General features: G+C 41.6%; 1 protein-coding gene across 4 annotated transcripts in view; it reads right to left on the bottom strand.

Annotated features, from left to right (window-relative positions):
* Positions 1-14694, bottom strand: part of ebf3a (EBF transcription factor 3a) — a 64820-nt gene that overhangs the window by 30961 nt on the left and 19165 nt on the right. For all 4 annotated transcript variants that reach the window (XM_086304593.1, XM_086304595.1, XM_086304594.1 and 1 more), the window contains exon 8: positions 3017-3098. In XM_086304593.1, coding sequence (XP_086160719.1) covers positions 3017-3098 — 82 coding nt within the window. The remainder of the gene's footprint in view (positions 1-3016; positions 3099-14694) is intronic.

The following is a 14694-nucleotide window of genomic DNA, read 5'->3' as shown; positions in this document are numbered from 1 at the left end:
AATAATCTATAGAGACCAACCCAGAGGTTGTTTCTCAATATGCATACTTGCATGTACTCGTGTGTACTTGTCTGGGCTTGTTGAAGCCAAGTATCCCAGAATGCATTTCGTCTAAAACTGAAAATCAGAGAGACTTTATTAAGCCCAGAGGGAAAGTGGCAACAGTGGATGACCGTGGCAAAGACTCTAAGTAAAGTTTGAAATATTACTTTTTCTGTATCACAACTTTAAAGATGTTTAAAGATGTAGACGTGTAAAGTTAAATATCGTTTATCGAGACATTGCCCGTTTACAAAAGTGCTCCAACATTTTCAGAGATGTCAGCTGACCGGGAGGTCGAGGCTCGTGAGAAACGCCTGAATCACGGCACTCGCTTTCGCCACCCAGTGGAAATTAAGCATGAGATGAAATTCACTTTGATGATCCATGGTTCATGTTTGGCTTATTTCAGTGTTTTATTTGTTCCTGAGCAAGTTACTTTGATTAAAGTTCAGCTTTATAACTGCATCGTTGTATTTAACTTTAATGTCTCACTGGAGAGCTGCCAGTATATTTGGAAATCAATCTTTGGCCCGTCTTTATTCTCTGGTGTAAAAATGTGCTGACTCTGAGTTAACACTAACAGATATTTTCATCCTGTTGTTCCAAACGCAGCATTCTCCTGGACTTCCTCGCGAACTTACGAGGTAGGAACTAGCGCGCTTGCTTACTGAGTAATGGCCGGTTTGTGTATCAGCCATGTACATGTACTGACTGACTGCTGCCTCTGCTGGATGCCAGAGGAACTGCAGGTTTGAAGCTCTTGGTCCCACAGACCGAGCTGGTGTAACCGACAACAGGCTGCTGGTGTTGTCTTGTTGTTTCTGGGTTCCTGTGATATGGCAGGTGAACAGGTAACAGCGCGGTGAAGGAGACGCTATGTGAACCTGACATTTCTTAGGGTCTGTACTGACTTTCCTCCGAGCGACAGGTCGCAGAAGTTTGTTTTCTTTAATGGTGTCGCCGTTTTTTTCGTCAGCTGTTGGTGCTGCAGACATCGACGGACTCATCAACGTGTTGATGTGTTTGACGTAATGCAGCAACTTTTTAGAAACATGTTCATCACATAAATCGCATGCTGTCAGCTCATTCCATGTTTTCCTTACATAATAACATCAAAGTTTTTGTTTACTTTCTGCAGATTTGAAGGTATTCGTTTTTTTTCAAATATGTGTTTATGTTTTATGGCTCCTCCTCTCTCCTCCCACCTCCTGCTGGCTTCAGCTGCTCTTTTGGACCGTAACGGTACGATGGGTCTGATCAATAATGAGGATCAATCATGGGGCTCTTCTTCCTGATAAGCGGTGCTCGTTGTTAAGTGTCTGATGAATGAAGCTCTCGTGGTTGAGGGTGTTTAACTGCGGGGCGCCTGTATTTGCGCACTCAGTTAATCTGAGCTTCATGAAGGCGCTCGGGGTCAGCAGGCTCTCCCTGAGACGCAACACAGAGGGTCACAGCAGCTTTACTGCCTCCTTTATATTTACTGAGATCGTGAATGAAACATTTTTATGCTGCTGTAAATCCAGAGCAGCATTTTGATCTTTTCTTTTACTGAGTGTCTGCACGGACACGCAGCTACGCTTTCAAACATACCAACATCAAATCAATATTATAACACACACAACATGCAAAGACCCCACACACACATAAGTATTGCTATAAAATAGTGGGAAAAGAAAATAATAATAATAATAATAATAATAATGAATAACTGCTATCTGTCTTTTAGTGCAAGTATTTAGATTTCATGATTATTTTCTTTGTTCCCTGATTGCAAAGACTTTGAGGATCAATGTAATAAAAACACATCAATGACACATTCTACTGTGTGTTGGTTTAGTGCTCAGGGTGACGGCTCAGACCCTACAGTGTGGAGCACATTTCTACTACAGAAAGGTTTTATGATTTGATGCTCTGAAGCACCACTGATAAATGCAGCTTACGTGGGCTATTACGCCCTCACGTCTTTTAAAACTCTATTGTGGTAGCCGTGGTGATAAACATCTGCAGATACCCTCAACATCTGGAGCTTCTGATGCTTTCAGGCAGCTCCGGGTGGGAGATTTTGTTTGGTGGGGCTTCATGTTTGAGAAGCTTCTGGTTTCTTTCTCTTACCAGCATCAGACATGGACAGGCCGACTCTGATCCAGCAGCGATCATTAAGAACAAACTCTCATTCTCATGAACGAGTGTTCCTCTGCAACATCAGGTTCTTTGTTCTCCACCAGTTCTACTTATCAAAGGATTATTTATTTTTAAAGTTTCATTATTGATGAGTGAACGTCGAGTTATCCTGTCTGTACTGGCGTGATTGTGACTGACACTTACTACCATGTTACTGCTTTTGACAGGAAGCTTGAATTTAATCATTTAACACTTCATTCAGACACCAAACAGATGCTGAACACAAATAATTGGAAGGATGGACAGACAGACGTCTCTGATGACCTCTCATATTTTATCTCCAAAGCAATAAGCCTTGGGCTGCCCTGCTGCAATGCATTATGGGATCATCCACAGCCATGTCCTGCCCTTTAGGGAAATGAATTCATCTGTGTGTGTGTGTGTGTGTGTGTGTGTGTGTGTGTGTGTGTGTGTGTGTGTGTGTGTGTGTGTGTGTGTGTGAGAGTGTGTGTGTGTGTGTGTGTGTGTGTGAGAGTGTGTGTGTGTGTGTGTGTGTGTGAGAGTGTGTGTGTGTGTGTGTGTGTGTGAGAGTGTGTGTGTGTGTGTGTGTGTGTGTGTGTGTGTGTGTGTGAGAGTGTGTGTGTGTGTGTGTGTGTGTGTGTGTGTGTGTGTGTGTGAGAGTGTGTGTGTGTGTGTGTGTGTGTGTGTGTGTGAGAGTGTGTGTGTGTGTGTGTGTGTGTGTGTGTGTGTGTGTGTGTGAGAGTGTGTGTGTGTGTGTGTGTGTGTGTGTGTGAGAGTGTGTGTGTGTGTGTGTGTGTGTGTGTGTGTGTGTGTGTGTGTGTGTGTGCTTTACCTGAAATCGCCTCATGTCTCGTGGGTTTCCTGCATTTTTCAGGCAGTTCTGGTTACACTTCAGAAAAAACTTGAGGAAAAACCTGCAAACACACAGATGAGGTGTGATCAGGGCTGATTGCATATCTATTAACCAGTAATAGACACACACACACACTAAGATCAAACTGGATGATGTGCTGTACACAAATGTGAAGCTGGGAGGAGGAGTGCTCTACTGGAAACCATCTCACAGGTTAAGATCAAAAGGCTGGAGCTGTTTGGAGTGCACGCTGTTTGATCAACATTTTACTTCTACGTCAAACAATATTCAAGAGTAAATGATGTGATAGTGACGGGACTGGAAACCAAGCATCAGACATGCACGGGTAGCAGCGTCAGAGAGAGGGGAGCCACCCGAGCAGGAGCTACGCTCTTTGGAAGAGCAGGTGACGGCATCTTCAAAAGCAAGGGTATCGAAATGGACAGTAAAAATATTGAGGGATGCCATCCTCTCCCAAGGAAAAACAAAAATCAAATACCTGCCATTATCATACGTTTTGTAAATAGAAAACAGAAAAAAGAACTGCTCAAGCGAGGAAGAAAGCGTACAAATGTTTATTTAAACAAACACCTAATCAAGAAAAATGCAGACACTGCAAGACAAGCAAGGATATTAAGAAAACAGAAGAAAATACAGTGACCTTGGACGTCAGACTGTAAAATATTCATTGAGTTAAATGGAAGACCAGAGCAGGTTCTAGTCATCAAAGAGATGACACACCTACAAAGATAAAACTGATAAGTCAGAATGCAAAGCAGTGCTAAATATGATGGGACCGTCCAAGTGCACAACCAACGCAGATGTCTGACAGTTTTCAACTAACAACTCATAGATATTGACAATAGGACATTAATGTATGACAGCAACACAGATCCTGATTGTAATGTCTTTAACAATAAGACAAATGAATGCAATTATTACACAAACGAGCAATTTAAAAAGAAAATCAAGGTAGAACAGGGTATAACAATGGTTCACTTTAATAGTCAAAGCTTATATGCAAACTTTCAATCCATCAAAGAAAACATAACACAGTTTAAACAGCCATTCAAGGTGATGGGGTTAGGGTAGGCTTTATAACCCTCACCCATATCAGAGACCTGGATAACTCCTGAAAAAGAAGAAGACTTTAAAATAAATGGATATGAATTCCTTCATGTAGACAGGATCAACAAGAAAGGAGGTGGGGTGGCACTTTACATTGATAAAAACCTAAAGTACGAAAGAATGGGAAGAACGACGACTGTTATTGATAACAGTGTATGGAAAAAAGGAAAAACCTAATTGTCAGTTGTATTTACAGAACACCAGGATCTAAGATTGAGATATTCAAGGATAATATGGAGGACTTATTTACAAATATAAAGCAGAAAAGAGTGTTTATCTGTGGGGACTTAATATTGACTCATAATAAGAGTACAGCAGAATTTATTGACTCCATGTACAGCATCGGTTTATTTCCGCTGATAACAAGACCGACCAGAATAACATCTCACTGCACGACTCTATTAGATAATATATTTACAAATATAATAGAAGAAAATATAAAAAGTGGGCTATTAGTCAATGATATAAGTGACCATTTACCAGTCTTTGCATCTTATAATTGCCATTATAAAGTGAACAACGATGGACACGAGATTATTTACAAAAGAATAAGAACAGAGAAGACCTTAAACTGTCTTAGAAATGAACTTTTAAAGCAAGATTGGAATATTGTGTATGAACAAACAGAAGTTAGTAAAGCTTACGAAGGATTTTTAAGAACATTTAATACATTACTTGATAAAAACTGCCCAGTAATTGAAATCAACAGGAAACACAACTATGCAGGAAGACCATGGAGGACTAAAGGACTACAAAATGCCAGCAAAACAAAGAATAGCCTATATCGAGAATTCATAAAAAAGAGAACAATAGAAACTGAAAGGAAGTATAAAACTTACAAAAATAAATTAACTAATATAATGAGATCCTGTAAAAGAGAGTATTTCATTAAAAGGTTAGAACACAATAAAGATAACACAAGAGATATATGGAATGTATTAAACAGTATAATCAAAGATGAATCAGGGAATAACAATTACCCTGGATCATCACTTTACAAACTATAGACCAGTGTCAATACTCTCCCAGTTCTCTAAGATACTGGAAAAACTCTTCATAAAAAGATTTGACAGTTTTGTGGAAAAATATGAATTACTGACAGATAGTGAGTTTGGGTTCAGAAGCAACAGGTCAACAGCTTTGGCACTGATAGATTTAATGGAAGAGATAACAGAACGTGTGGACAATAAGAGGTACGCACTCGTTTTCTTACATCTAAAGGCGTTTGATGCTGTTAATCATGAAATTCTAATAACAAACTGGAAAGGTGTGGGTAGGGGAGTGGTTTTGGACTGGGTAAAAAGCTATGTAGGGAATAGGCAACAATATGTACAAATAAATGAATATAAATCTAATTTGATGGATATAGCTTGTGGAGTACCTCAAGGTTCAGTACTGGGTCCAAAAATGTTTATTATGTACTTAAATGATATCTGCAGAGTATCGCAGATTTTAAAGGTTGTAATATTTGCAGATGACACAAATATACTGTGTTCAGGTGGGGAGTTGCCACAGGTTTTGAGGATGATCACACAGTAATTAACGATATTAAAGAAGTGGTTTGATATAAATAAATTATCATTGAATCTCGATAAAACCAGATTTATGTTGTTTGGAAAGCAAAAGAAAAACATCAAAGCAGTAATATGTGTTGACAATGTATATTTAGAAAGAGTCAATGAAATGAAATATCTTGGTGTGATCATTGACCACGAGCTGGAAGCCACACAGCACTGATGCTCGGGGGAAACTGGCACGGGGCCGTCGTGGGGAACACAAAGCACATGTTGGATCAGAAAGCCCTGCACATGTTATACTGTGCTTTACTACTGCTGTATATGAGCTACTGTGTCGAGGTCTGGGGAAACATACAAGAGTAACACACAAACAATAACTATAATACAGAAAAGGGCCATCAGATTAATAATAATGTGGGTACAGGGACCATTGATCTGTTATTGTATATTTTACACATGTTTGTATGGGATATTGTATTTGTTTTAAATGTTATATACCTATGTGGTATGTGACTTTTGTTGCTATGATGCCAGGTCTCTCTTGGAAATGAGATTTTTAATCTCAATGAGATTTTTTACCTGGATAAATAAAGGATTAATAATACAAATGCACTCTTTGTCAAAATGCAAGCTTTTAAATTCCAAGAGTTGGTGAAGCTTAAAACAGCGCAAATAATACATAAAGTAAGAAATAAATTGCTTCCAAAAGAAATCTGTAAATTGTTCATAGAAAGAGACGGTGGGTATAACTTAAGAAGGAAGTGGAATTTAAAAATACAAAGTGCTAGAACAACTTTAAGAACGATGTCTATCTCAGTTGCAGGAGTTAAATTATGGAGCAGACTAACTGAAGAAATAAAAGACAGTAAAAACATAAAACTGGGTTAAACCAGGACGGTGATGTTGCTGGTAATGGTGTTGTTGTTCTTTTTGGTTTTTTGTTTGTTTGTTTGTTTGTTTGTTTGTTTTTCCATAACTTGTGAATCTGCAAATTTACACATTGTGTCTTTTTCATATGAAAGAAACTGTACTGTGGTGGGGCTTGATTATTTCTTGTTTTTGATTTCTGTATGTTTGTTTTGCTTTACTTTTGTTTCACATGTTGTTTGTTTAATTTAAGACTAAATAGAAAATAAATGAATGAGAGGTCAAACTTGAGGGGGTGGGGACAAATAAGTAAATACTTCTGCTCCTTTTCAAACAGATAATGGAATGATATTTTGTAATGATTGTGAAAGCACGTTTGAAATGTTTGAAATAAAAATGAACTGAACTTAGTTCGTCTGATTTTTCTTTTCTTGTTGTCTCATTTAAACAGCTTTTATTCAAGAAAAGTTGCATAACAATGGTCTCTGTCCCTTTGTACAGTGCAGGTACATCCATGAGTTTGTGGTTTTAAACAAAAAGTGATTGAAGTTACTCAGTCTGTGTTTCTATGACGTTCTTTTAATATCAGGTCATCCTCTATGAAACACAGGTTGAGATTGTTGTAGAGAACCTTGGAAGGTGACGGAGTAAAACCTGTTCCGCTAATCCAATCACTGGTGTCATGCATAAAACATGCCTGAAGTTACCTGTGCTTTCTCCTGATTGGTCCAGGTTTGTTTAGTGTGGTAAGACAGATGTTTAATGTTGGAGAACAAAACATGAAACTGTCTGAAGCACGTGTGAATATTTTAGATGTCACACTAAAACATTTAAAGTGTTCAACCACAGCTTATTACTGGCTTTAGGACGAGTTTGGTTTTAACAGACAGCTGCTGACCAATCAGAGTTCACAGATGCGTCCTATGTTTCAGAGGGTGGATGACATATTTACTCCGGCTCAGGATGTTTGTGTCTGTGTGTCTTACAGTGGGTAAATCCAAAGGACGCGCTCTCTGTCATCCTGTCAGCTGTAACCCTGAGCACTCCCTCCCTCTCTCCTCCTCCGCTGTCATCCTCTCCCAGGAGAGACGGAGGGATGAAGGAGAGAAGACAAAGAGCCGAGACTACAGCTGCATCCGCACTCCAACCCCAACGCCAGCGTCTCCTCCCCTCAGCCCCACCGGCCTGCTCAGGTCCCATGTTCAGAAACACCGTCTCTGCTTTCTACAGTTTTACAAAATACTGTGATGCCAGCTGTCCGGACGGGTGCGTGTGGAGGGTCAGTGCCACAGCATCACAGCGGTTTCCACGGTAACGGGTTGTAAACACGCACACACATAGAAGGACAAAAAAGACAGAACTCGCTCTAAGGCGATGTGTCTGGTCTCTAAGGGTCTCAGCAGTATTGATTACCCAGCATTCCTTGCAGCTTGTCTCTAATGAGCCTACAGAAGGACAAAGTGCTGACAGTGGCACACACACGCACACACACACACACACAAACACACACACACACACACACACACACACACACAAACACACACACACACACACACACACACAAACACACACACACACAAACACACACACACACACAAACACACACACACACACACACACACACACTCACACACACACAAACACACACACACACACACACACAAACACACACACACACACACACACACACAAACACACACACACACAAACACACACACACACACAAACACACACACACACACACACACACACACTCACACACACACAAACACACACACAAACACACACACACACACACACACACACACACTCTGAGCAGATGTTCTGTAAACAAATTGAGCTTTCTTTTCCAAACGAAGTTCAGCACCGCCGACTGAAATCACTTTTACACTTTGAGTCAATAATCAGCATGAAAGACTGACTGCACACCTGAACAGGTGAACATCTCAGCTGTTTGATGTGAGAAGTGACTTTAGATCAAGGAAACGATTTAGAATCATGAAGTTCATAAAGAAGAAATGCCTCAACACGAGGCTCGACCGCAGGTTGATACTGAGAGATTCACACAGCATCATCCATCAGTAACCACGGTAAGTTTTCTACACACGTGCAGGAGTTCAGATGTTTCCTGTCGGTTTAGTTTTTCAGGTGCGTGCTGCTGCTTCAAACGGAGAAAATAAAGGTTAGATGTTAACCCTCACTACCCTAACAAGGTCGGCCGGCGACCAAGAGTCTGTCAGAGACATTAGACTTCATCACTGGAGGTCACATAATAATTTAATAAAAGCAGAGTTGAATAATAAGAACATCCATCGTGCTCGTCACCATAATGAATTTTAAATAAAATTTAAAAATATGAAACGCGAGGATTAATTTACTCAAAAAGTACAAACATGTTTCTGATGTAAGAAAGTTACCATGACAGCATCGTTCTGTCTTTGTTTCCTGTGAACCTCGTGGTTAGCTCATTTTTAAGGTCTGTCTACCTTTGAAGGCAAATATAATGAAATTATAATTTCAAATAAAATACAACTAGATTTAATCAGAGAGGAATTGCACCCTCGGTCCTGGGCTGTATCATAAAGCGTTAACAGGAAAATCTCCATATTTAACACACGGCTGAAAAAGCCGTGGACGCCGCGCGGCTGATTCATGGATGTTAACAGGTTTACTCCAGCGTGGGACACGAGTCACGCTCCGACCACCGGCTCTGCTGGCCGCTGACACAGGTGGCGTAGAGATGTGAACGCCAATGCAGAAACCACGTGGGTACAATAAGAACGCCGTGGTTATGACCTGCGCTACCGCCTGTAGCTCAGGCGGTAGCGCAGGTCGGAAGGTTGGTGGTTCAATTCCTGGCTTCCCCTAGTCTGCATGCCAAATATCCTTGGGCAAGATATTAACCCCAAATTGCTCTCCGATGCGTCCATCGGAGTATGAATGTGTGTGAATGCTTCTTAGAAAGCACTTAGAACAATGTGCTTGTGTGAATGGGTGAATGCACAAGTTGTGTAAAGCGCTTTGAGTGCTCAGAAGAGTAGAAAAGCGCTCTATAAGAACCAGTCCGTTTACCGTTTACCGTTATCGCCATGGTTACCACAGTTATTTTTGTTTCCTGCTCCTCTCTCAGCAGGAAGTCCTGCTTATGTTTGTCTGAAGATAACCTCTGTCTGTCAGCGCGACCTCTGACCTCTGATCGGCTGCTCGTACACGGTCTTATCGCTGTGCGGTCTCAGCTGATCGTGCTCTTATCTTCAGACACACACGCTCCATCCGTCTCCACCCTCCTCCTCCTCGTCTTCTGCGTTTCCCTGAGTATTTCCTCGCCAGCGATCGAGGTCATAAATCTACACACAGCACAGATTAAGCTTTCAATTTGTTATGTGATAAGCAGAGAAGACCTGACACACACACACACACAGACACACACACAGACACACACACAGACACACACACACAGACACACACACACAGACACACACACAGACACACACACACACACACAGACACACAGACACACACACAGACACACACACAGACACACACACTGTGTTGGAGTTAATATGCTCTATGAGGTAGAAAATGTAGTCGCAGAGTGAGGACGAATTATACTGACGGTAATGTACTGCCTCCCTGTGTGTGTGTGTGTGTGTGTGTGTGTGTGTGTGTGTGTGTGTGTGTGTGTGTGTGTGTGTGATTTACGTGCTGCTGGCAGCTCTGTCTGTTAATCTGATGCGAGTCATTTGCGCTGCTCTCTCTCAGGTTCATCTTTGCTTTAAAGCAGCTGCTGCCTTTAAACACTCTTCATCACCTCTGTTCACACTCTTCACCTGTTTCTCTGCACACAATCATCTTTTTATCAGTTCTCATAAATAAAGACAAACATGTTGTCTTCACACCAACAGGAGAAGATCAAACACGCTGCAGAGGCACATATCAAAAATCTAAATGAATACTGCGACAGAGTCCGATTTCCAGGAGCGCTGGAGTTCGCCTGTGCAGTTGTTTAAAGTCAAAATTATACGGTGAAGTAATGACTGCTGAGTTTGTATTGCCTGCCTTTGTTTAGAAACTAGAGTCGGTACAAAGGCAAAGAATCAAAAACATCAACACAGATTTATGTTCACTGAGATCAGCTCAGTACACGAGCGTGAACCTGAGCGAGCCCACAGGGTCAGAGCAGAGCCGCCTCTCTGCTGATTCACAGACTTATGGCACCAACATAGAAAAAACTGTCTGAAGGTTTTGTGTGGTTTCATTCTCAGATCTGACATACTTCAAGGAAACGACGCCTCGAGATATAGTTAGAAACTGGAGAGGTTTGTGGCAGCGGCCCAGGGGCTGTATTGACATGAAGGAATATAAAGCAGTTTGTCGCTTGAAGTGACGTTTTTGGTCAAATGAGTTCTTTAAAGAGCCAAAAATGACTGAATATGAGCAGAGAGTACAAACATGCTGAGGGACTGGCTGTGTTAGTTCAGTGACAGAGTCACAAACTCGTGTGTACACTCATGTCTGCATTTAGATTTAGTTAAACACAAACACAAGAAGAAGAGCTGCCACGTGCACAGACAGAGAGGACCAACGACAGGCTTCAATCTGTGCTCGCATTTGCAGTTTTGTCTATTTGACGCTTAAAAAACAAGCAAAATATTTTAGGAAATATGTGTGCGTGTTTTCTTGTTTGTTTGTTTGGTACTACTTGAACACTATCTGTCCAATGAGACGACAGTGGCCCCCGGCTCATTTAAGTTTGAGACCCCCGATTTATGGGCAGTAATATACTTTAATAAGCAGTAAGGCTTCACAGAGATTAAATAGGAAACAGCTGCTGGATATTAAATAGCAGCGGGCAGGTAGCATAAAGGAGGGGCTAAGTCACAGAGAAGAGGGGCAACCAATCGTCAGTCAGTGTATTCGATCATAACCAGCCAGCATCCGCAGACTGTCAACAGACAGAAGCAGCAGCTCACTAACAGCTCAGCGTTTACCCGACGACCTGCTGAACGTTCACGTTTCTCTTAGAAATAAACGCCAACCGTCAGCCGTCTGATCTTCATTCTGTTCAGCCTGAGTCCAGCTGCTCAGAGGAAGCTCCACAACTTCACGTTAATCTGAGGGTTTCAATTTAAGTACCACAATAGGACAGTGAGTCCGTTCTGCTGCTTTCTGTTTGTAAAACATGTTCAGTATCATAGAGCTTTGCTCATTTTTGACATACCTTTGTTACCTTTGTGATCTTTGCTAGTACACATCGAGCAACAGATATGCTGACCCTGACTCTACAACCAAAGACTTAAACACTGATCATCAGCCTGCAAAGGTATTCATCCATCCAGCTTGGGCCAGTCTGAACAGAGCGGTCACCTGTGTCGTTTTAAAAAGAGCGTACAGAGGAACGAGTGCTTGTTTCTAGAGACGATTCTGAGACTGAGTGTGTCTGCGACCTCAAGGGTCAGCAGCAACAGGAAACAACACCACGCGATTAGCCTGATGAATCCGCTTCACTCGACCTCTGACTTTTGTTGTAATTGGAAACTAGAGAAGCAGTCAGGCAGCAACATAGTGCTCTGCATGTTCTTAGCGTGTTCCCAGTGAGCTGTGACTGTGTCCTTGTCTTGTTCTCTCTTCATCTTCCTGTTTATTTATCTCAGTTGTTGTTGATGCGTCCTTGGAGTGTTTACTAAGTGCTGTCAGAGCGTTTGTTAGCGTGTTGTACCAGCACTTTCTGCATGTTTTATTCATGTTCTTTATGTCAGTTTTAATTAGAACATGATCCCCAACAAGCTGCATGACAAAAACACACCAGCAGAACGAGCAGCATCCACACCCTAACCCCAGAACCTGCTGTCGTCTTGTAGTCTGCTGCTGTGTCGGGCTGCAGGCACAGTTTATATAAGACCAGTCTAAATTTAACCACTGTCACACATCGACTGCTGTTAGGGATGGACTCGAGAACAGTTCTTGTAGAGAGCTGGTTCTCGGTAGTCTAATTCCGTGGAGTTGTTAGTCTGCCTACCGAGCCAGCTTATTGATCCTGAATCAGCTGATTTCAGTTCTGTGTCGGTGGAAGAAAATAGCGCCGCAGTCTCCAGCATCGACATGGATGTTATATTTTTATTACACAAAAGATGAGACGATAGAGTGACGACTGCTCCAGAACAGAAACAACTACACAGACAGCATGCTAACACTAAGTTAGCCAAGAGCCCAGAGTGACGTTAAGCTGAGTAAATGCTGACCCCAGACCAGCACCATGATAACGTGAGCTGCTGCTGAATTTCAAGAGGTAAGAAACTGATGAGCAGTCAGGCTGCAGCCTCCGTTTCTACCTGTTCATGTTTCTAAAGCAGAATCACTTTAAAGTCTCTTTGTGCTGGTTTCCATCTTTGATTTGTGCTGTCGACTTTATGCTCATACATAAATACTTGGAGAAAGATCACGCGTGTCCCCTGTAGCCTGCAGGTTCAGATGGTGAACTGGTGATTATGAGACGGTGTGTTTCAGATCCTTTTACAGAGTAACATGAAAGTAATATAACGAGTAGTATAATGAATGTCTTTCTCCTGGGTGTAATTAGGTAACGTACTGCATTACTTTTAAGAAAAGTGTTCTGTGTAATATTGTAATAATTACATTTTTGAGTAATGACCCAAAACTGATCACAGCAAAGAGGGAAACACCTCCAACATGCACAAACATTTGATCACTCAGCATGTAATTAATGTGCATGAATGTAATGTCTTTGATATGCTGCTTAGAGATGGTGGTGGCTAAAAGTGGAGCCAGTGAGAATTGGTACGGGAAGCGAAAAGGAACTGAATCCATAAGCGATTCATTATGGAAACTTATCGATTCTCAGCCCAACTGCTGTCTGTTTGTTTATGTGGCGTTAACTGCTCTGCTTGTTCAATTAAATGTAATCTCAAGACTCTGGCTTTTCCTTCTTTTTGACATCTTATCAACTCTGATTGGGATCAATGTTTGTAAAAAGGAAAAGAGATAAAAGAATGAGGTTGCAATAATTTACAAATCATACCAAGGCTATTTTTATGGAAAATAGTCCAAAGACAACAGGTCAACATGTGTCTTATCACATCCAGCAACGTCCGGCAATGTCAAAAATAACATCGACCAAGATCCAGCAAATTATGGAGTCACTATTTCTTAATTATGTTTGTAAAATTGCTGAATTGTTTTCCCGAGCAATCACATTTCAAATGTTGTTATTTTCACTTTAATTTTAGGTGTTTAATGACGATTTGTGCATCTCTGTCTCAACTGTTTTAAAGCTGAACTGTACTCTGTGTGTGTGTGTGTGTGTGTGTGTGTGTGTGTGGTCAGATGTGTTTGGGCCTGTCGCTCTAATTATCACCAAATGCTGGACAGGTTTTTCCTAATTAGCATCTGCGGCTGGTTTGAACATTGAGCTAATTAACAGCTATTATGACTCTCTATCACACACACACACACACACACACACACACACACACACACACACACACAGATTGCTTTTTTATAGTCAGAGACAGAATGTGTGATTTGCACACTGATAAGGAGTCGTGTGTGTTTCAGTGTCAGATGGCATCACAGGCTGAAGAACTGAGTACCAGCTGTTACAACACACACACACACACACACACACACACACACACACACACACACACACACACACACACACACACACACACACAGCAGTGAACATTCAGTCCATTCAGGTCAAGGAGATGAGACGCAATCCAGATGTGTCGCAGCTGTGTTCAAATCTAATGTAAAGTCAGTGTCACGTTTCTCGACAGCGGAAAAATTCTGAAGGAAACTCACAAGTTTCTCATCTCAGTGAGGAAACCACAATTTCCACTATGACACAGGTTTCAAACTCCAGGCCTCGAGGGCCGGTGTCCTGCAGGGTTTAGACGTGTCCTTGATGCAACACAGCTGATTTAAATGGCTAAATGACCTCGTCAACATGTCTTGAAGTTCTCCAGAGGCCTGGTAATGAACTAATCATGTGATACAGGTGTGCTGACCCAGGGTGAGATCTACAACCTGCAGGACACCGGCCCTCGAGGCCTGGAGTTCGACACCCCTGCACTATGAGTTTCTACTCTTCAGCTGGATCCTGGTCCAGTCGCACTAACACAG

This window comes from Aulonocara sp. 'chitande type north' Nkhata Bay, linkage group LG8 (assembly GCF_057382095.1).
Source record: "Aulonocara sp. 'chitande type north' Nkhata Bay isolate Kocher_YH1m ecotype deep benthic linkage group LG8, A_spYH_male_GT1.1, whole genome shotgun sequence".
NCBI lineage: Eukaryota > Metazoa > Chordata > Actinopteri > Cichliformes > Cichlidae > Aulonocara > Aulonocara sp. 'chitande type north' Nkhata Bay.
This window is presented reverse-complemented; position numbering and strand designations above follow the sequence as displayed.